Source organism: Procambarus clarkii, chromosome 28 (assembly GCF_040958095.1).
Source record: "Procambarus clarkii isolate CNS0578487 chromosome 28, FALCON_Pclarkii_2.0, whole genome shotgun sequence".
NCBI classification, from domain to species: domain Eukaryota; kingdom Metazoa; phylum Arthropoda; class Malacostraca; order Decapoda; family Cambaridae; genus Procambarus; species Procambarus clarkii.
This window is the reverse complement of record NC_091177.1, coordinates 9,510,045-9,534,640: the sequence shown is the minus strand read 5'-3', so window position 1 is coordinate 9,534,640 and position 24,596 is coordinate 9,510,045. Positions and strand designations below refer to the sequence as shown.

The window sequence follows — 24,596 nt, the reverse complement described above, 5'->3', positions numbered from 1 at the left end:
CGAGACAGACACTTACTACAGCTTAGGTGCTTTTTTGCATTATATGTTAGGTCGGTCCCTATTGAAAAGAAGCTTTTAAATTCAGTAACAGTTGGTCTTCGATGGTAGTGATGTTCTGTCTTTGGGAGATAGTTCCACATTTGTTTTTAACCTTTCCATTTGATTATATAAATTGATAGTCATAATACATTTGTTTGGGTTTTCTAAATATGGCGGTAATGTCGTTTACCGGGAGTTTCCTCGTTTGGAAATTAAACCTTGTTTGTAATTCTTCTTATTGTCTTAGTCCGTAGTTCTCATTGCATCAGAATAGGCCAATGTTATATTTACTTATTACTTTACTTTACAATACTTATTTCTATAATAGTCCTAGTCTGTACTTCTGTGTTTATGAATTGGGCTTTTGTTTGAAAGATAGTGTTCAACATTTTTAATGTGATTGGTTTGGTTCGTAAAATGCAGATATACAGTTATTATGAGTATTAAATTGAGATTCAAAGAGGCGAAATTTGGTGGGCTAAACTCACGCTCACAGCTCTGTGACAACCAGCTCGGGCCCTTATCTACATTCACACACCTTCCACAGGCAGTCGTGTGGAGAAAAACCATTAGCAGCGAAGAAGACAAAGTTATGACGACAATGTCCCCAGAAACACCAAAATAAGAGTAGAATTAAACTGCACATAAAGTTTTCCCTTCTATGGCCTTTTTCAGTGAGAAAAGGAGGGATGAGGGTTCGATCCCATCGAACGGCTTCGGCATTTTTGTCATAGATACATAACTTTCTGGTGATTTCATTGTGCGGATGTGTCAAATGTGATGAATCTGTAATAGGGGGGGATGTTATTTTCAATTAGTCTACTCTCATCTTGGTGTTCCTTTACAATGAGTAATTTGATAATCATCATTTATTTAATTGGAATAATATGTAACTCCTGAATGTCGTGAAACAGATGTCAAGCTGCTCACAGAGTTGTGGTCGAACTACATTCAGATCTTGCATGTGGACATCTTATTATATGACAATCTGGAACCATACTTGTCTTTATTTCGAGTGAAGAAGAGAGACAAACCCGCTATTTCGTGGCCATTACATACGGAGGATGCGTAAAAGCCGGTACAGTTCCCTGTGGCTTGTCGTAACATAGTCTGATTACTACATTCTCTTTCCGGCTTAGGATCTTCTTTTCATAATTATTTAATTTTTGAATAAAAACAATCACCTTGTCAGGCCGGTTGTGTAACATATACCGTCGCTAATTGGTTGTTTCTATATAAAATATACTTTTTAGATATGTTGTGTTAATTATTTGTTTTTTTATGTACATTTTTGTTTGTTAGAAACGAGGAAGGTAGAATCTTCGTCAGCTGATGTGTCAGTGATTACGTCCTATTTTTGTGGGGTTTATGTTCTGTAAATGTGAAGGAGTGGTGAAGGGGGATGTCTCGGATGTCTTTTTTTCTTTTAGGGAGCCGGTCGGCCGAGCGGACAGCACACTGGACTTGTGATCCTGTGGTCCTGGGTACGATCCCAGGCACCGGCGAGAAACAATGGGCAAAGTTTCTTTCACCCTATGCCCCTGTTACCTAGCAGTAAAATAGGTACCTGGGTGTTAGTCAGCTGTCACGGGCTGCTTCCTGGGGGGTGGAGGCCTGGTCGAGGACCGGGCCGCGGGGACACTAAAGCCCCGAAATCATCATCTCAAGATAGTAATACTCCAGCTTTGGTTGGTATTACTAAAGATGCACACTTAAAACTTAGGAAGCTTTAGACTTTTAGATCATTATATTGACAAAGTTCAGTGTTAAAGTTTCCATTTGTCATCAGCGTAAAACACTTTTTTATGGTTTTTACACATTTTTCTCAATGTAAAACATTCTTTTTTAGCTGTATTTACAGTGTTCTCAGCGTGAAACCTAATTCTTATAGGGGGATTTTATGCACTCCTGGGAGTGTATAGTTCAAGTTCAAGTACGTTTATTGAGACAATATAATACATCTGAAAGGGATAGAGTACCTTATAGGCTATTTCTACCCTTCAGTGTATAGGTCTTGGCGAGGTTTTGCACACACTTCTCAATGTGAACTATAGTTCTTTGTGACGTTTTGGATTCCTCTCAGTGTGAAGTATCATGGCAGGTTCCAGTCAGACACTAATTTGTAAAAAAAATATTTGTTACCCGGTTGCATTGTTTATTTAATTTTATATGGTTTGATAACGTAATTTGATAAATGTTTGAATTTCTCTGTTATCCCCACGTAACTTTCCTAACCTGTGAGTTAGGAAAGGGTTCACAAACCTGTCAAGGGTTTGTGAACCCTTGAAGCACGTTAAATCTTCGTTTCTGATCACTTCTGTGGCAGCTTCTGCAGAGTTCTCACCTTGCGTATGTCCGGGAGGTTGAGGCACTTAGAGATCTCTCACTATTTATGGTTACATGTTTCTGGAATTAATGTTTATTCAGTTGATATGTTTAATTTTCCACTTATGCTCTCCTGTCTTGTTGCTTCTTGCAACAAGTTTCCAACAGCACCTTTCACTTACATCCTCTAGATTATGTCATTTTATGATCTGCATCCGACAGTGTTTACCTAAATATGTCATAGCGATGGGATCAACTTAGAAAAGTGATGGTACAGAGATGGTACAAAAAGGCTTAAAAATGTTATATAAAGGTGATTTAGTGCAAGGAGAAGTACAGCTGACGTCTAAGTGATGCAGTGAAGGTGCGTCCCAACATGTGTTATATATGCACGAAGAAGCTTTCAGTAATTTTGATTTTTGGTTCATCGCGTTTTGTTTTCCGTGACTGATTTATTTGCGTACATACGCATGCTCGCTCACACGTATACGCACGCGCTCGCGCACACACATACACGCACACATTAGGCAGTCATGTGGCGGAGGCTGACTCCATACACAGTTTCAAGTGTAGATATGATAGAGCTCAGGCTCAGGAATCTGTACACTATTTGATTGACAGTTGAGAGGCGGGACCAAAGAGCCAAAGCTCAACCCCCACAAGCACAAATAGGTGAGTACACACACACACACACACACACACGCACACACACACACACACACACACACACACACACACACACACACACACACACACACACACACACACACACACACACACACACACATATATATATTTATATATTATTACATTATAAAAATAACGTTACAAGGGTATTTTAGAATTGGAACAAAGTGTAAAATAGTTCAAGTAGAAACTGTAACCCCCACTGTAGATAAGACTGTCGATGCCCAAAATACCCAGGGAGTTGAGGTCCCCACCGTCCCGTGGGTCAACGTACCCTATCTACTCCAACGGTCCGCTCCGTTCACGTCGCTTCACTCATTACTCCCTATTAACACCGATACACATCCTGGAGGTTTAATGGGATAAAATTTGTATTTGTGACGTGGAATAGTGTGAGCGTCTGGTGAGTAGTGGCAGCTCTGGTCGATGCGCTTGCGCTAGTCTGGTAATGGATGGGTGGAGCGGCTCCTCGACCATTTGGTGGCGCGCTGTGTGTGGAGGGAGACACGGAGAGCTCTCAGGCCGTGACAGTGCGTGACAGTATCAGACGTCATGACGAGAGCCAACCTCTGATACCTACACAATTTCTTTTTCTCCTCTTCTGTGCTCCGTGTCTGTGTGGTGTGTTGTGTAGCCAGATGGCTACAACCTGCACCATGGCTGAGCACAGAGCTAACAACTGTCCCCACTGGGAAATGCGTTTGTTAGGTCTGAGTGTCTTAGTGTTAATTGTTTGCAGTCCGGTCTCTGCTGCTGAAGGTAACGAAACTGAAGACACTTTCGAACAATGTATCGATGGTCTTATCATTCCAGTCTGGTCGCCTCAGGACAACCTAACTATTGGTGACCGCGTTGCTCGTGCCATTGTTTACTTTGTGGCAATGGTGTGGCTTTTCATTGGTGTGTCCATTATCGCTGATCGTTTCATGGGTTCCATTGAAATGATCACTTCCCAGGAGAAGGAAGTTACAGTGAAGAAGCCAAACGGTGAGACGCAGATCATAGTAGTACAAGTATGGAACGAGACCGTAGCCAACCTGACGCTCATGGCGCTGGGTTCCTCTGCTCCTGAGATCCTGTTGTCCGTTGTTGAGATATTTGCCAGAAACTTTGAAGCTGGAGACCTCGGTCCAGGAACTATTGTCGGTTCCGCAGCATTCAACCTATTTGTCATTATTGGTATTTGTGTTTATGTAATTCCTGATGGCGAGGCGCGATACATCAAACATCTCCGAGTGTTCTTCGTTACAGCGTTCTTCTCTGTGTTTGCTTATGTTTGGCTGTACCTCATCCTGGCTGAAATCTCATACGGTATTGTGGAGTTCTGGGAAGCTTTCCTGACATTCCTCTTCTTCCCTATTACCGTTGTTCTGGCTTACATTGCTGATCGTCGTCTTCTCTTCTACAAATATATGACAAAGGAATACCGTATGGGTAAACGCGGCGTTATCATTGAAACTGAAGGTGCTGATGTTGAGATGGGGAAGAAAGATGACGGAGGTCCCATAAATGATGAAAATGTGGACGAATCTATTAGGGAGTTTGAGGAACATCGCAAGGAATATATGGCTGTCATTCGTGAGATGCGGCAGAAGCATCCCAACATAGGAATGGATAACCTTGAATCCATGGCTCGCGAGGAAATTATTAACCGAGGCCCCAAGTCTCGTGCCTTCTACCGTATCCAGGCCACCAGGAAGTTGACAGGTGGTGGTAACATCATGAAGAAAGCAAGAGAGGAAATTAAACCAGAAAAAGAAGTTGAAGGGCTAGATAAGAAAGACGACGACACCATCCGTATATTCTTCGATCCTGGCCACTACACAGTTATGGAGAACGTGGGTATCTTCGACGTGACAGTTGTCCGCGAGGGAGGAGACCTCAACACCACTGTCCTCGTTGACTACAAAACTGAAGACGGCACTGCAAATGCTGATGGGGATTACGTTGGTGCCGAAGGCACCCTAGTGTTCTTACCTGGCGAAACCCAGAAAAACTTTAAGCTGGAAGTCATTGACGACGACGTTTTCGAGGAAGATGAACATTTTTACGTCCGACTCTCCAACATGCGTCTGGGAACCCAAGACGGGACTGCAGTTACTCATGTTATCAACGGTGAGGCTGGCCAGCCCAAAGAACCCATCAAGATGGAACTGGCAGCTCCATACGTCGCTACTATTATGATCCTCGACGATGATCACGGTGGTATCTTTAACGTTGGCGAGAAGGACGTAGAAATTGTGGAGACCATTGGTACATACGAGTTGAAGATCGTCCGTTGGTCAGGTGCACGTGGCCGCGTCACTGTGCCCTACAAGACGCAGGACGGCACTGCCAAAGCCGGCAAGGACTACGAAACTACTGAAGGCGAACTGGTCTTCGAGAACAACGAAACTGAGTAAGTACAAGTGTCTCTACCTTCACTTCCAACTCCTCTTTTTACTCTCGTTATCATATCACTTTTTTTTACTTGTAGTTATTGACATACAATTTTCGACACCCAATTTAGCCCAACTCTAAATTCCGTTCACAGAACACAAATTCTCATTATGGAAAAACAGCTCGTTATATCGTATTGTTTTATTAGTCGTAGACATTCAGACGGTTTCTGATTTTGGAGAATAGTTTATTAATAATGGTTCCTTTCTTGGTGGTAAATTTTCTTTAAAAGGGACTTGAAGAAATTTTACGGGATAATGCAATATAGTATATAGTGTCTCTGAAAGTAATTGAGTTGACATTATTTTTTTTACATTATGAGACTAACCTTTTAATATTTTATTGCAGTTTATATAAAGTGAACTGTAATGCTTTCCTTTGATGTTTCTGATATATTCCATCGTTGTCAATAGTGTTACATAAGTAAAACTGTACTTTTTCTTAGGTTGTTCAAATACCTGTATGTTGTTCTCTCTGTTGTGTATTGTGAAAACATCACCTCTTTTGTCACTTCAGTTTGGTTGGTATAAACATCACCTGGTATGTTGTCACCTGTTGTATATGATGTAAACATCATCTGTATGTCGTCACCTCGGTCTTGTATGGTGTGAACATCGTCTTGTGTTTGACAAGGAAGGTACTCCACAGAAATGTTACACATTCCATGATTATTCTGATCTATGTGATATACAAGGCACTGTATGCGTCATTATTCAAATTATAAGGATAGTTCTTATGTTGGCCGACATAGCATACCACGGTGATATCATTCTAGTCACGTCTGGATAGGCAGTTTCCAGTTTAAGGGTAGATGTCTGGTTGGAGGGAGCTGATAACAAGTTGGACAGAGCAAGGAAGTAGATATTAAGCAGCAAGACGGAGTGGAGAGTGAGGTAGAGAAATTGGATAGTTTGGGAAATGGGAGAGGCAAGTACCGGTATGGAACGATAGTTTTCCTGAGTGGGAATGTGAGAGAAAAGGGGGATATGAGTGTATGACGGGTGGCAATTGACGAGTGGGAGGAAGGAAAAATAATTGGAGGCAATTGATTGGTGAGAGGGAGGGGGAATTTTGTGCTGCTGTGGTGGAAGGATATTGGATTTGTGAAAAGTATGGTGTAGGAGAGGTTATGGTGGTACTCTGGGTCTGGTGTTTTCTGTCGGGCTTTGGGCGCTGAGTCCATCTGTTCAGAGTTCTGGTTTGAACATAAGGGATGTTGGAATTCGTTTGTTATTGTATTGTGGAGCTTCAGTGTGGTTGTCGCTCTTGCATTTGCTTAATATGTGGAGGGTGTAATAGTCTCTCTCTCTCTCTCTCTCTCTCTCTCTCTCTCTCTCTCTCTCTCTCTCTCTCTCTCTCTCTCTCTCTCTCTCTCTCTCTCTCTCTCTCTCTCTCTCTCCCAACTCTCCACTCTACCCCCTTCATCCCCCTTTCTCTTGCCATGCCCATTCCTTGCTCTATGCTCATCTTTATTTCCCTCCATACTCATGTAATGTTCTGTGTAATTCATTTTAAATCCACTTAATTCTCTGAGATTTCTTTTATGGTTCACCAGGACTCTTGCTGTTACTTCATTTATAAATTCCAGCTTCAGTGATCACTATACTTCTCTACTCTCTCACCGTGATCACTTCTCCCTCTCCCTCACCATCACTTAGCCACCATTTTTCCCCTCACCGTGTTTATCCATCAACTTATTGCTCCTGCTTATCATCCGGTTTATCTTCTGGCTCGTGCCCCCCCCCCCCCAACCTCGCCTCGCCTGGACGTCACTCTCACTATGGCTGCTCACCATCACAATATGGCCGCTCACCATCACAATATGGCCGCTCACCATCTTATGCTGAGGACTCCATGCTCCCCGAGGTTCTTAAGGACTTCATACTCCCTGTGCTGCTAAGGACATTATGCACCCGAGGCAGCTGAGAGCTCCATACTTCCCTGTGCCACTGAGGACATAATACTCCTAAGGACACTGAGGACACGACGCTTCCCAGGCAGCTGAGGACATGTAGCTCTCGGAGCTGCTGAGAAAAGTCAAGTTTCTGGTGATGCTGAGGCGTAAGCAGCACATGTGAGTCAGACTGGTGGACTCAGTCTGGTCGATACTTGGCCACGACTCCCATGGTAGATTGTACTCTTATCTCCCTTGGACGCTCCGCGCACCGCCAGTACGCTGCTCTACGTAGGAAGGGAATGTGAGACATAAAATTTATGCCTGCATAGTGAGATTTCCATTATCTCTCAGGTCGTATTTCATCACAGAAGCGGTAGGTATATGCATATATTTTAGAGAGGGAGTGTATTATTTGTTTAAGCAAGTGTTGTTGTGTGTGTGTGTCTTGTTGACCATCTGGCTGTATATATGTTTATTTTATGTAGGAGAGAGTTCTAGTGTAGATAACCCGGGTGGAGACAGCCCGGGTGGAGACAGCCCGGGTGGAGACAGCCCTAGAGAACACTACAGTCTGGGTCTTGTAAACAGGACCAGGTTGCCAGGTCCTGGTTTCTAAGAGAAGACAAAGTCCATTACGTCCGCTCAGTGGAGTGTCGAGTGTGGTGAATGTAGTGAGGGATGTTTACGGGCTATTCATGCCCGTGCCACCTCTTGGGTGGCTTAATCTTCATCAGTTAATCAGTGGCTTGGGGTGCTGGGTGTGGTGGATGTAGTCGGTTGTGTGGTGGATGTAGTCGGTTGTGTGGTGGATGTAGTCGGTTGTGTGGTGGATGTAGTCGGTTGTGTGGTGGATGCAGTACGCGTGTATTTTGGGTGTAGCGTGTACTCACCTAAATGTACCCACCTAGCTGTGAGAGTGCAGGTTAAAACATGAGCTCCTGAACTCTACCTTACAAATCATAAGTAGATTAATGCAATGACTGTTATTATATTTTTCTATCATATTTACATTTTAAATTGTGTCTTTTAGCGTGACATCCTTCAATACATTATCATCTAACACTGAAGACGTTATTTCTGAATAACAATAACAAACAGCCTGGTTTGCTGACTGGATTGTTTGATGGTTGGCTTGTTTGTTGGCTGTCTTCTTTGGTGGCTGGCTTGTTTGGTGGTTGACAGACGGCAGTTTAAGACGATAGGTTAAGAACTGTATGGTAATGGTTTTACTTATAACATTTGTTATTCTCACTGGGATTCTCCTCGTATGTGTCTCTCTTCATGCTGAGGTTTAGGCTCATGCTGAGGTTTAGGCTCATGCTGAAGCTTAGGTTCATGCTGAAGCAGATGCTCATACCGAGGCTCTGCTAAGTCTGAAATTCAGGCTAATACTTGCTAGAATATCCAGATAATATCCAGGCATATTCTCAGCTAGAGCTGAGGAAAAGACTGAGGTTGAAGCTAAAGCTGAGATCGCTGCCAAAACTCAGACTGGTGCTGAGGAAAGGATATAAAAAGACTTGCTTCTCTTACCGATTTTTATTACGGGCTATTCATGCCCGTGCCACCTTTTGGATGGCTTAATCTTCATCAATCTTTACCGATTGGTGGAAGTAGTGACCTACGCTATTGTTGTTGTTGTTTTAGATTCAGCTACTCAGAACAAAAGTTCCAAGTAGCACGGGCTATGGTGAGCCCGTAACTTACCTGGCACAGGAGCGGGGACACATATAGAGGATTTCATCACAATATATGGTGTGCACGACAAGCCAGTCAGGTGGGTACTCCTGAAACAGGTATTTGGTAACAACATTTAATCAGTGTTATGTCATAATCATTGGCGCTTTAACGATATATAATTGTAACAATCAGTGTGATTATTATTCTCTTGTATAAATGAATAATGTATATTGAATTCTGTAAGCAAAGATTACAGAATTATTGAATATAAACTCTCTCTAAATTATTCTTACTCTCTAAATTATTGAATATAATTTAGAGAGTAAGTTTTTCAACTTTGTTTCTCAAGTGAAGAACATCAAAAATAAGAAAACTCGTCATAGAATGTTGACCAGACCACACACTAGAAGGTGAAGGGACGACGACATTTCGGTCCGTCCTGGACCATTCTCAAGTCGATTGAGAATTTTTGCCCGTGCTCGTCATAGAATCATGTTTTAAGGTACCTAGTATTGCCTAGTGTTGTCTAGTGTTCCCTAGTGGCCACCCGTTGTACACTTTACCTTAAATGGAAATCTATTTCAACTACGGTCTATATAACAGGCTAGAGCTATCGCCCACCATCACGCTGACGTCCTTGGCATGATAGAGACTGACAGGTTTGCGTGCTGATACATATATATTGCATTAACCTGTCTGTGGCTCCTGTGTGAAGGATCGTAGCTTCACAGTGCCTCGATCAATTATGTTATTGTGGAAAGTAAGTTCGTCACGATAGAAAATATGACATTTTTGCAGATAAACGTCTCTACAACCCGATAAGTACGCAATAGTGTTAATTTTTTTTCATATTTGTTTACATTTTTTTAATATCTGTAGAAAATAAGTGCAAGGATTATTAAGTATTGCTTAAAGAGATTCCCAAACGCAATTACTGCAGGACTGAAGGTCAAAGATGTCAACAAAGACATGATTAAGATCAATGGCAAGATTATTTTGACCATACACTAAGTGAAAACAGTATATGGCCTTCATATGTCCTTCATTGGAAAATATTTGTGACACGAATACATGCAAATACGTTTGTAAGGAATGCATTTGGCCCGTGTCCACCGTTCAGCTATAAAACTAGAAGAGGGAAGGCAATTAGGATTACGGGCTATTCATGCCCGTGCCACCTCTCGGGTGGCTTAATCTTTATCAATCAATCGGTAATTAGAAGAGAGCCCCAAGCCATTACGATTACATAGCTTGGAAGGGATCAGGATAAGGATTTGGGATGGGACGGACGGAAAGGAATGGTGGCCAACCACTTGGACGGTCGGGGATTGAACGCCGACCTGCATGAAGCGAGATGCCACTAGAAAATCCCCAATCAATAAGAATCCTTCGACTCAGACGTCTGACGCAACACGTCATATTTCAATAAGTAATAACGATAATTCTGTTGATTTACGTATATTGCAAAGAAAATACAAATGCAATTTTCTACTATAAATTATAAATTATTTTAATATAGTATTTTATAATATATAATATAAATTATTTATATAGTACCTATATAGTCATACTGAATTTACCGCTCTCTTCTCATAAATACTTTCACTGTTACTTTCTTCCACTGTCGATAAACATTCAGAAATGACCCTACAAGTCGACCATACAAACTAGTGCAATGTTTACCCCATTCCTACCTGGGCCCTTCACCACACAATCCTCTAACGCTCTTCATTGATTTTGCATGTTTTCGTCGGAGCCAATGTACCGGGGACAGTGGTCTGACCACAATAGTGGTTTATTACTAGGAACCAGTGACGTGAGGACCCAGATATTGCGTACTTGCCTAGCTATGAGTGCGCCTGTGTGGGTGTATGTGTCAGTGTGAGTGTATGTATATGTGTGTGTGACAGTGTCAGACCACTTACGGGCTATTCATGCCCATGCCACCTCTTGGGTGGCTTAATCTTTATCAATCAATCGTCAGACCACGACAGTCGATAGTGACAGTCTTCAGACTCCTTCTGAAGATGTATTAATTTACGAAAGTACTTAAGGAAATTCCTGTTTCAATTTTCCTCCGTGGTCTGACACTGTCACATTTTTAATCACGTGTTTATTTTCGTGATATACACACATATGTATGTGTGTGTATATATATGTATGTGTGTGTGACGTTTATCTGAAAAAATAGATCAGTGGCTATTCTGGCTGGTGTTGTGCCAATCACATTAAATACAAATAAAGTAAAGTACATAAGACTGCTGGTGACTTTTACACTGTGAGAGCCGCGGGTAAAATCCAAAAGAATGAAAAACTTTTAACATTTAATATAACAAAATGACTTTAAAAACAAACAAAACAAAGCCTCTTATCAACTTGGCGATAACACAATATAAAATAAAAAGGAGATATAAACATGTGGATAAATATATAATATAAACATATAAACACGTTAATGGCAAAAGAGAGGTGAAAAACAATACAACATACAAAAGGTGTATGCATCTACTGTTTCCTGGGAAGGCTACAGTACATGTTACGGCTGGAGAACACGAAGTGTATTCTGAGGACTGGCTGTTGTTGTTGTTGTTGAAGACTCGCTACTTGGAGCAAAAAGTTCCAAGTAGCACGGGCTATGGTGAGCCCGTAACTTACCTGGCACAGGAGCGGGGCAAGTAGCACGGGCTATGGTGAGCCCGTAGTTGTTTTACCTGGCACAGGAGAGGTCCTGTCTGTTGTTTTTGAGGGACTGGCTGATTGATTGATTAATTGATAAAGATTAAGCCACCCAAAAGGTGGCACGGGCATGAATAGCCCGTAAGTGGTGGCCCTTTTGAGCCATTACCAGTATCAGTAGATGATACTGTAGATCTGTGGAGGTGCGACTGCACCCTGCGTGACGGGAGATGTCTCCTGAGGGACTGGCTGTTCTTGTTGTTGTTATAGATTTAGCTACTCGGAACAAGTTCCAAGTAGCACGGGCTATGGTGAGCCCGTAACTGACCTGGCACAGGAGAGGGGCAAATAGCGTCGGGACTGGGTGATTGATTGATTGATGAAGATTAAGCCACCCAAGAGGTGGCACGGGCATGAATAGCCCGTAAGTGGTGGCCCTTTCGAGCCATTACCAGTATCAAAAGATGATACTGGAGATCTGTGGAGGCGCAACTGCACCCTGCGTGACGGGAGATGTCTCCCGGACCAAGTGGTGACCAAATGGTGCGGGACTGGGTGTCGGTGAGCTGCTTATATATGCGGCCAGGCCTAGTGTAGATGGCGCTGAGGTCGCAGGTAACTATCGGCCGGCAGTCTTAAACAAGCAGTTAGTGGCTGGTCGACCGGTGAGTGGAGTTGGCCCCAGACACCAGGTGTCCGGGTGTCTTGGGTACTAGAGGGTGGATGGGAGGGGGGAGGGGGGTGTTGGTATCTGTCTAGACACGGAAGTGTCTGAGCACGTATTGTTATTGTCATTGTTGTTGTTGTTAAAGATTTAGCTACTCAGGACGAAGTGGTCCATGTAGCACGGGCTATGGTGAGCCCGTAATTGAGTTTGGTTATACATGATAACCTTTTTCCTGTGAATTATTGTCGTTGATGTTGGTTCCTTATATTGTAACATGCAGATACGTTGGGGCAATAGGCGGTAAAGTGAACAGGCAGGATCTTCTGCCCATGCTCAGGAGATTACCGTAACAATATATATTCGTGCGTATGTAACTGCCTAATTGTGCCTGCAGGACCGATCATCACCTGCCGGCGCAACCTTTTCAGTTGTCAGTCCTATGCAACGGCTTTTGACGTGTTTACTCACCTAGATGTGAGTAAACTTCCACATTTATTCACCTGGATGTCAGTAAAAATCTCACATTTAATCATCTAGATGTGTGTAAATGTCCACATTTACTTACCTAGATGTAAGTAAACTCCCACATTTACTTACCTAGATGTAAGTAAACTCCCACATTTACTCATTTAGATGCGAGTAATATCGGCTTCAAATCCGCGTGCACGCATGTGTGTGTGTGTACTCACCTAATTGTGCTTGCGGGGGTTGAGCTCTGGCTCTTTGGTCCCGCCTCTCAACCGTCAATCAACTGGTGTACAGATTCCTGAGCCTATTGGGCTCTATCATATCTACATTTGAAACTGTGTATGGAGTCAGCCTCCACCACATCACTTCCTAATGCATTCCATTTACTAACTGTGTGTGTGTGTGTGTGTGTGTGTGTGTGTGTGTGTGTGTGTGTGTGTGTGTGTGTGTGTGTGTGTGTGCACTCGACTATCTGTGCTATAAAAGATAAAGGTTTTGCTCCTGGGTCTCTCCGTCCATCCTTCAATTGACAACAGTGCTTCTTCCCATAACAACTCGGGTTTTATTATTTTTCAGTATTTAGCAAATGTTTGAAGCTTAATCCCATATATTTTGCCTCGTAGTCCATTATACTTCTTCCCAGCAACGTTCCTGAGAAGATTCACTCTAATGTAACTCGAATTCATTTGGATTGTTTACATTGATGTTGCGTGTTTTGGTTCCTGTATCTTCTATCTTCTATCTTCTATCTGTATCTGCTGTATCTTCTATATTCTATCTTCTATCTGTATCTGCTGTATCTTCTATATTCTATATTCTATCTTCTATCTGTATCTGCTGTATCTTCTATATTCTATCTTCAATCTGTATCTGCTGTATCTTCTATCTTCTATCTTCGATCTGTATCTGCTGTATCTTCTATATTCTATCTTCTATCTGTATCTGCTGTATCTTCTATATTCTATCTTCGATCTGTATCTTCTAACAAGTCTTCACTTGTTTTGATCCTCTTGAGTTCGTTTTGGTTCCAATATCCGTTTAACCTCATTCTAATCCCTCTGACGTAATTTTTTCTCTTTATGTATTTATTCCTCTTCCGTTGGTCTACTTTCTCTACCTTTCTTCCCCTTTCCACAACCTCCAAAAAGCAATTTCTATCTACCTTGTTGATACCTTTTTGTATTTTGTACATATAATATCTCATTTGTTCCTTATTTCCTCTAACGACGCGAGGTTCACTACCTTTACCCTCTGAAAGATATACAATAAGAAATGGTCTTCATGAAATTTGTTTAACCTGTAATCGTGGAGGCCACAGCGGTATCACCTGTTCTCATTAATCCACGGTGGAGGTGTTACCTTTCCAATTAGTAGTGTTTACAAAATAATTAGGAGGCAGGCTTTCAACCACCACCCTCCCTCCCTTTTAGGTTTATTGGATTTTTCAGCATATTTAGTTAAGGTTTGTGATTATATGCCTCTGTTTACAGTGGTGTGCATAGATCGTATTATCTGTTAGTTAAGTACGTGCTTAAAGTAGTTTGCACTACTAGTTCTAGCACTAGTAGTGCTAGAGTAGAGCTAGAGCAGAGGATGCTATCTTCGAGATAGGAGATATAGACCCCATAACTAGATACTTAAGTACTCTGTGAGATAGGGGATACAGACCTCGTAATTAGATACTTAAGTGCTCTGTGAATCCTCGCCCACTGATAAAATCTTTCCATATAGGCCTTGTGGTTAAACAGATTTTTCGTTTTTCAAAGCAAATTACTTCATCATATATGTATTACATTCATATGTCTCCCTGCATTTTCTCTCCTGAATCATCCGACAAAAATATAAATGTTATGAGATATCGAGTATCAGTGGTACTATTGCTCACCCCAAGCATTCCACATTACCTTTCTCCACTTCTGATATTTCCATTACAAAAAGAACACAAAAGAATATAAGAAGCTCATGCCACAGAACGCGACCTCGTGCAAGGAATGGGGAACATTTCCTCTGTCCTTGCTTCATCTCCAATTCATGTTCCCTTATTCCGTGTGCTAAGCTGTCCTCGACCATAACCTGGAGGATATGGTCTATATTAACTCCTTCGTTATTGTTGTCTATGCTATAACTTGCCCTACGTGTCAGGGAGAGAGAGAGAGAGAGAGAGAGAGAGAGAGAGAGAGAGAGAGAGAGAGAGAGAGAGAGAGAGAGAGAGAGAGAGAGAGAGAGAGAGAGAGAGGAAAGAGGGGAAACGCAGAGATATTGCAAAGGACATAACCAAATGCACGTGAAATGTCAATGCAGTATTATTATCACTTGTCTTCCTTTGTGTGTGGTTCACCTGGTGATCGTGACCTTCATCGGGGCTTTATGCTCCTCGCCAGGACCAGTTACCTCCGTATACGGTATAGTTTTTAGTCAGTTGTGTGTACCAAGGGCGAGGCGACTCCTGGCGGGGAAAGAGAACGGCCGAGCGAAGGGCAGAGTCATTACGTTGTATACTTCAGAGTCACGCAGGTAAACTCCTTAACCTGTAAACCAAACGTTGGGAACATTTTGCTGTAGTTCCTGAGAACTTTAAGCATCGATTTCTTGAATTTACAATGTTTACATTTGAGTGACTGATGTGTTGCACTTCAAGCTTTTGTTTACTGTTTCTCATAAATTTACACGATATTACAGTTATCAATTATATTTACTCGCCTTCGTGATATTATTTTATTAAAAAAATATATAAGCTGCTACAGGAATTGCTATTTTAACACTCCTCACCCCAAAGTTGTAGGCTAAAAAAAATCCAGTCCCCTTGCCCCCTCTACCTTGTCTTCCCTACTCTCCCTTCTGTGGTTATTTCCGTCTTCCTTCTTAATCATCTTTACCTCAGCATTTTCTTGTCTTCTATTTTGCTATTTCGTTCTTCGTATTTGTCTCTATGTATGCAGCATTCTATTCATTATCTGTAATGAGCTTAAATATGTTTTTAAGTAAGATAATTATGGGGTAAAAGCGTTGAGGCAGAGCGACTATGTAGCACTTGGGGCACGAAGACGAAGAGCGGGAATAGCAGGAAGACAAAAATGAACGGTTAGTATCCATTTGGATCATCGTGACTCGAACGAGACAAGCCCTGGAAATAAATAAGTTGTGTGTATGCGAGAAAGTTTGTAACACAATGTAATCACAGATTTCGAGGTTAAGGATTTGAGGAGGTGAATGAGGCTTGTATCATCAAGAGTCTTGTTATATTAATACCCAGAAACACACACACACAAACAAATGGAATGCATTAGGAAGGGATGTGGTGGAGGCTGACTCCATACACAGTTTTAAATGTAGATATGATAGAGCCCAGTAGGCTCAGGAATCTGTACACCAGTTGATTGACAGTTGAGAGGCGGGACCAAAGAGCCAGAACTCAACCCCCGCAAGCACAATTAGGTGAGTACATACACCCATACATATATATATATATATATATATATATATATATATATATATATATATATATATATATATATATATATATATATATATATATATATATATATATGAAAAATAAAGACTTAAGGTGAGGAAGAGCCCAGTAGGAGAGACAGACATATACTGTCTAGGAGTTAGAAGCCTGTTATGTCTTTACTTCCCGGCTGACTGGCCAGCTCTCGGTAAGGCCTCGGGCAAGTGTAGCTGACACGATTATCAAAATACCAGCGAGGTTTTACACAAGAACATTTCTTGCAGTAAACCATTTTAATGTTAAGGGAAGAACTTTTACCCGAGTATCAGGCAGCCAGGCTGCTGGGTGAGTGATTTTTGAAGGGATAAATAATATAACTGGCATCCTTCCGATTAGCGAGTTGCCAGTAAAGGTTGTGAAGCCTCATAAGTCTGCACTGCACAGCTCTGCAACACACACCTGGGTGTTTGTCACACACCTGTGTGTTTGTATCTCACACACCTGGGTTTCTCTCACACACCTGGGTATTTGTGTCTCACACACCTGGGTTTGTCTCACACACCTGGGTTTGTCTCACACACCTGTGTGTTTATGTCTCACACACCTGGGTTTGTCTCTCCAGCACCCATAAACTCCTGAACCACCATCTCACTATACATTGTTATATACCTGCCAGGTGGCGGCATCCAAGGGAAGTACTTAGTGAACACAAATCAGAACGTTTATGAACATTTCCTGGAAGGCAAAATTTTAGACAACACCGCGACTCTTGCTTCGCATACACACCACATTTCACGTGGTGTAGAAAGCATCGAAAACCACATTAAGACACCCAGGCCCTGAGAGAAGGAGGAGAGGTGCTAGGCATGTTGTGTACTAAGCCCTGAGAGCCTCATGAAGGCACCTGGGACATAGGAGGTTGAGGAGAGGTGCCAGGCATGTTGTGTACTAAGCCCTGAGAGCCTCATGAAGGCACCTGGGACATAGGAGGTTGAGGAGAGGTGCCAGCTATGTTGTGTACTAAGCCCTGAGAGCCTCATGAAGGCACCTGGGACATAGGAGGTTGAGGAGAGGTGCCAGCTATGTTGTGTACTAAGCCCTGAGAGCCTCATGAAGGCACCTGGGACATAGGAGGTTGAGGAGAGGTGCCAGGCATGTTGTGTACTAAGCCCTGAGAGCCTCATGAAGGCACCTGGGACATAGGAGGTGGAGGAGAGGTGCCAGGCATGTTGTGTACTAAGCCCTGAGAATCTCACTGGGAGGAGGAGAGAGAGGAGCCATTAAGAAACTATGGTACGACTTTTCATTTCCTCCTCCCGTGGGAGTTTGCCAGCGACGGGACAAATATAGCTAGAACCCTCACGACAAGAGGTGTCGGAAATTGAGCTGAAATTACTGTGGAAGTTAGCTTGGAGAATGGGATTAAATTGCTTTTTAGTGAATTACAGCCAGGATACACTCCTGGATCCTTGTGAGAAAAATTATGGAGTGATTACGGATTGGATTTTATCGAGGAAAAAAAAACTAATTTTATACAATATGAATGTATTATGTCCTCATCGTAAGTTGATAAATGTTACATGGGTTTCATATCCATTTTATAAAAGTTTATTTCGGTAGCATATTCTGTACCAACCTGAAATAATTACTAAAATTAGAATTTCGAATTACAGTAGTTTCAAATAAAATTAGTTTCTTGGAAACCATAATTCATAAAAATTGGGAAAGGTTCCATAAATTTATTAAAATTAACTCAACACTAAAAAGAACACGATTAACTTCACGTTATATAAGATATCAAATAATAATAAAAAAATATAACATCAAGCTAAGCTGGATGAATGAGACACTCAAGACTTTGAAAAATAAAATTTAGTAGATTATAAGCCAGGCTCATGACGTCAGCTCACGTCTCACGGAACTCGAGTTTATCCCATCGGTAATAGAGTTGATATGTCGTGCTGAGGCGGCATAACACGACCTGCCTCTCGCGCAAAGCCACCACCAGGATTTGTTGCCTGTCAGCTGCGTTCGTTCAAGTGCTTCCTGATGTATATGACATGCATACATGCGCTAGTTTGTCCTAGCGAAGCACGTGTGCTTGTTCAGTAAGCGCGCTGGTGCACGAGTTAATTAAGTGCAATTTTCGCATCTGTGGTAGGTATGTCCTTGCAACGGTTCAACAGGTGTGGGCAGGTGTGTTTTAAGAAATGATTCCTGTGTAATTGGTGATCTGGGTGACGTTCTTCGACGGGTCACGGATCGTTCAACAGGTGGAACGTGCGTTGCTCGCTGAGAGTGAGGTACGCTGTTCAACAGGTCTTGCAGAGGTGTGAGTGAGTAGACTCACTCACAACTGAGTGAGTTGAGGTGAGGTGAGGCAGCGAAGGGGCCTCGCTGGCTCACCGACCCTATCCTTAACAAACGCACACACCCCACACATAGATATTCACAGACGCACACTCACGAGCGCAGCCGCGCGCTCACACACACACACACACACACACACACACACACACACACACACACACACACACACACACACACACACACACACGCACACGCACACTCACTTATAAAAAAAAATAACGATGATATATGATTATAAGAAATTTAAGTAAGGTTTGGACTATATACATCCACGATTCAGTTATTGGCGGTCAAGTTCAACAACAACAAGTGAAAAGTTACAACAATATTTATACTAAAACAAGACCTGAAATATCTTATCATCCAACAAAAAAATAAAAAATAAATATGTCTATCAAAAAGGTACAAGTCTCGTTAGTAGACTTCAGTACCATTCCTGGCGTAAATTTCAACAACACAATTGAATTTTTTATTAAATCTAATAACCATTCTTGTTCTTAATAATCACTGTGACTGAAAACAAAAATGGGATGCAGTGATATATTCATTCTCCAAGGGGTTGCGTTTATTTTTAAACATTCCCAATGCATAAACGTCAAAATAGAAATTGAATTGAAATTGAAATAAGTTTATTGATGTAAAATACACACAAAGGGATGAGGTAACTCAAGCTATTCTCACCCCGTTCAGTACATCGTGTTAATACCTACATAGACACACATCACAAACAATAAACATATTACCAAACATTCTGAGAGATAAACATCTACATTTCCTCCTTTAAGAGCCAAAATAGAAGTATTTACCTAAGTGGTGCATCAATCTCCATCGGATTATTTAAGCCCCTGAAATTGTATTCGAATAAACCAAAAATATGTAAATATTATTAAATAACGGCATGAGACACGGTATATCAAGCAGAGTAACAAAGTCAGTGATGTATTATAGTTGGTAATATTCATTCATTGCTTCGGTGGGGCAAGTGTGGTACTCTTCCTGGAGGACAGGCTGGGACGAGGTTATAATTAGACAAAGTCAGATTTGAGGGTTCCCCGGTAGTGACGCAGATCTTGGATGGTGACGCAGGTGTAGGATGGTGACGCAGTCACGAGGTATTGACGTAAACCAGCACTCATGTACAATCCCGGGTGATGACACAGTCCCGGGTGATGACACAGTCCCAGGGTGATGACAAAAGTGTTTTGTGATGAGAAAATCAGCCGTGTAAAGATTCAACCTTTGGATGTTGTTGAGAAAAGCCGGTAGCGTTGATGTGATCACAAGTTAGTGACTCAGGCTCATGACAATAATGCACACATTTCTTGCGTTAAAACAAACCTTCGATGGTGACACACGTTGTGGTGATATAAATGGTGGCGTCAGATCCCGTAATGGTGACACTAGCAGGTAACAAAATGTAGTGACAAATACTGATTTCATAATAGTCACAGGAATAATGACACATAGGGGCTATTGACAAGATCGGTAATAGTTGTTGGTGATGAAGGAAGCAGTGCATGATTGCTCTGCTTCTATTGCATTGCTTCCTATTGCAAGCATGAACTAACGCAATAGGAAAAGTACTGCATGTAGCGACACGCTGGGATTTTTTCCACCTCAAATTCTTCTGTGCATCAAAATCCCATATAGTTCGCACTATAAAATATCTACCCTAATGTAAACAAAGTAATATTGACCAAAGCTATTTTACCAGTAAACCCTGTGTGTTTATCTTTCCAAATGCGTTAATACATATTGTATTAGCTAATTGCAAAAGCCAATACAACAAGAGGCCTGAACACAAGTTGCTAGATTACCATTCAGATGTTATTATTATGCGTGTATAATCCGTATGCTTATTGTTGTTCAGTAGAGATCAGGCGAATGGAATAGCACTGTGTTGCAGAAATATGGGATAACAGTGTGGAGATGGCATGCAGTGGAACCTGCATTGTGGAACAGACAGATAGGATAGCATTGTGGGAGAGATATGTATGACAGCAATGTGGAACAAACGTGTATTAAAACTACAAATTAGACCAAATGTTTTGCCTTAATACAATTACTTATCACGTAAAGGTTAACAGGATGGTTTATGTATGTACACCATTGTAAGTCTTTGATAGATTATCGAAAAGTATTGTTTATATATGGATATTTTTTATATAATAAGTAAAATAGACAAAAGCTCTTTGCTAGTATAATATACATGTTTTATTGTATTAAATATAGATTTATATTTTAACATAAATTGTTCAGTCAAACGTTGAAGTCTGTTGAAGCTTAATAAGTATATTAATTGCAAGGATTATTAATTATATCTTGGCTGTTCTTGAGCCTCAGTGTAGGTGAGTGATGGGTTCCTGATGTCATCTGACCATCAGAGGTTATAGTGTAGGGTGAAAACATCATTTGTTATATCAAGTTACATTTGATGTAATTTAACATTCAGAGGATATATGAGGAAACATAATATGTGGGAGAGATATGACGATCACTGGATATGTTGTATAGTGAAAAATAAGTCATCTGATGTCAAATGAACATCAGAGGTTATAGTGTAGAGTGAAAACATTATTTGTCTGACGTACTCTGACAATAAAAAGATGATGTTTGATGGCAAAATGTCTGACATCACCTGACAATCAAAGTTTTTAGTGACAGGTGACAAGATGGGTTACCTGTCACCATCTGACAAACAAAAGGTGAATGGTTGCAATATGATTTTATATCTAAGATCATTTACACGAATCTCATCATGATGTATGGCGTTTCGTCTCTCTCAATAAAATGGTAATTGCGTCTCTCATTTCTAATACCAAAGGCAGGATAATACGCTGTGATCTCCGCAGCATCTCTCTTTGAATAAATTCTATTCACGGAGATAATGCAAGAGGATCATTGAGTGTTATCGTGACATTAGGAAAATAGATGAGAGTTGGAATGATCAGTTTACAACCGGGGTATGAAGGGTCGTAATGGATACAGCTTGTGAAAAAGTGTAAAATTAAAGTGTAAAAAGTGTAAAAAGGATTAATATATATTAATAAATATCTAAAATAATTTTTAAGGTTTTCACTCATAAAACAAATTAACTCGAAATGTATATACGAGATCAGATGCAAATAATTTCCGTTATCGGGGACAGGAAGCCTAGAATTAGGCTCGTGTCGAGACCCCCCCCCCCTCCCCCAAGGCCGAACTGTTGACATTCTGATCAACCCCAGGATGCAACCCACGACAGTTGCCTAACTCCTGGTGCCTATTTATTGCTAAGTGAAGAGTGACACTAGATGAAAGGAAACCTGCCTAAACTTTTCTGTCCCGCTTGGGGAAACGAGCCTTCAATTCTCTGTGAGGCAGCTGTGTTGCAAAGCTCGTTGAAGCGGCCTTGGATCATGTTCTTGTAAATTATTTGGTTCATTGCCCTTGCTCCTCTCTGGTATGCTTCAGTATCATCTGTTATCATCTGTTATCATGTACCAGATTAACGTCGCTACAGATGTTAAGAATTATATTTCCGTGTAACTGTTAACACAATGTAGGTTCTCTTTTCATATTAAAACTGGTATTTGTGCCTACAACCGAGTTATTTGTGCCAACAATATTATTGATGTACTACTAATCTAATCTGATATTATTATCAAAAAATATTTATTTTTAATATTTGTATGACTATTATTGCTCTGAATAATATGGTTTGTTAATATAAATGATATGAATATTATTACTATACATTTTATTTAATTAGAATAAATTTATTAATATTTTTATGACTAATTTTATGTTCCCCATCCCCAGCTGTTTGCCTTAATATGAGCTCTTTATTTGCCTTGAATTAATTGTTGACGCGAAAAGGCAATTATTACAATATATATATATATATATATATATATATATATATATATATATATATATATATATATATATATATATATATATATATATTATTATTATTATTACTATGGAATTTAGGTAGGAAATTCTGCTCTGGACATTCTGTCTACTAATACTATTTCTCTTCTTCCACAGGTGAGTAGACCAGTAATCCACGGATGGTGTGCACTGAAAGTAGTCTGGTGGAACGTGACTATTGTAAATTGACCTGGAGGTATGTGAGTATTGCTTGTAGCCCTTGTGGTACGTGGTGCATCATTGCCTGGATGGAAGAACTATATTTTCGTATATTTCAGGTCCGAGCTCGAATTCCAATTGAATGTTATGTTTTTACAAACGTATCATGTAATCTTGAGGTTATCTTGAGATGATTTCGGGGCTTAGCGTCCCGGTGGACTTAGCGTCTCCTTTTTTTGTTACGTATCCCCAGGAAGTAGCCCGTAGCAGCTGTCTAACTCTGAGGTATCTATTTACTGTTAGGTGAACAGAGCATTAGGGTGAAAGAAACTCTATCCATTTGTTTCCGCCTCCACCGGGGATCGAACCCTGAACCTCAGGACTGCGAATCTGAAGCGCTGTCCACTCAGGTGTCAGGCCCCATTAAATTAATAAATTGTAGATTAAAAATATTACCTATAATAATAAACTATAGCCTATATACAAATATACAATTACATATACAAATATATATATATATATATATATATATATATATATATATATATATATATATATATATATATATATATATATATATATATATATATAGTGCCTCAGAGAGTCTGCTGCTCAGAATCTTATGGAACAGCCTCAGTATCGTAGAGCCCATGGTAATGGGGCGATAGTGAGAAGGACCTTCTGGTTACGTTTTTTGTAGGTACCAGCCCCGTCTTGTACTTTCGAAGTGGTAGTGGTAGTGGTAGGGATTCGTTTCATACTAGTCCCTGTCAACACCATACCTGGTTCACCCACAGGGTGTGCAATACAATATTTCTCCCGCCGAGTCTGCCACAACCTCTGCTCGCTCTGAATTTACGGGATATAAAAGTCAAGGGATATTCCAGGAAGCACATGGTGAGGTATGGCCCGATTGTTGGTGGTCTGAGCTATTGAGTCCATTGATATACCTGGGGAGATCCACGGCTTGTATAATGTAACTGTGTTGCAGAATATTTTGCTTAAAATGGCAGTAAATGTTGATAGTTCTCAGGCAATATGATCAGCTCTACTGTTTATGGCTATTATCAACGAAAACCCCAACAATTAATGTCTTTACTGTTTGGCATTTTTATTACTTTCATCTCCTCAAACTCTGACCCCATCCATCACAACGTAATTATGACAGATGCAAGAAACTCCACGTGTGGATAATAACTGCCAAATTACATTTAAAGAAAAACAAAAGATGCAACATCTTTTTTATAAATAAATCAACTGACCACTCAGACTTACCAAAAATTATATCCCAAAATGAGAGCTGGAAATAAATAAATTTCATTAGAACTGATAAACGCTCGGTTATTATGTGCTCAGATCCAATTATCATTCCGGATGTGTTCAGATCCAATTATTTAACCTTTTATTATTCGATCATCATTCCGAATATCACTTCCGGAATATTTTCACAGGATTCAACAAGTAGCAACCATCTCATTACACAACAAAATCTCTAGTATTTTATATTGGTATTTATTTTCATTTCGATTTGTAAGCCCCCAAAAATGAAGCGGAATTTTTGTTGTATTATTAAGAACGTTTTTTCATCGTCACTCAAACACGCCTGTTTGTAGAGTCCGAAATTCTAATGTAATACCGTTTTTGGTTTCTTCATTTGCATTTTCTGTTATCAGTTTCCTCTATTGACATATGCACCATCACGATAACTGTTCTACACACTCCTGAGACACTTCACGATATCGGTAACTAAAGTTATCTCTTACATTTTTTTTTGGTACTTGTGTAATGTAATCATGTCAATAAAATTATGATAATAATAATTG

The 24,596-nt window shown here is 40.7% G+C and overlaps 1 protein-coding gene across 14 annotated transcripts in view; it reads left to right on the top strand.

The window, feature by feature from the left end:
• The window catches only part of Calx (sodium/calcium exchanger 3), a 238,772-nt gene that overhangs the window by 31,161 nt on the left and 183,015 nt on the right, over positions 1–24,596 (top strand). For 3 of the 14 annotated variants that reach the window (XM_069332880.1, XM_045737340.2, XM_069332875.1), the window contains exon 1: positions 3,541–5,449. The exons of 6 other annotated variants lie outside the window; for them this stretch is intronic. In XM_069332880.1, coding sequence (XP_069188981.1) covers positions 3,690–5,449 — 1,760 coding nt within the window. In that variant the 5' untranslated portion in view covers positions 3,541–3,689. Of the gene's footprint in view, positions 1–3,538; positions 5,450–24,596 lie in introns of those variants that run through there. 5 more of the 14 variants (XM_069332878.1, XM_069332879.1, XM_069332876.1 and 2 more) reach the window with 4 other exon arrangements.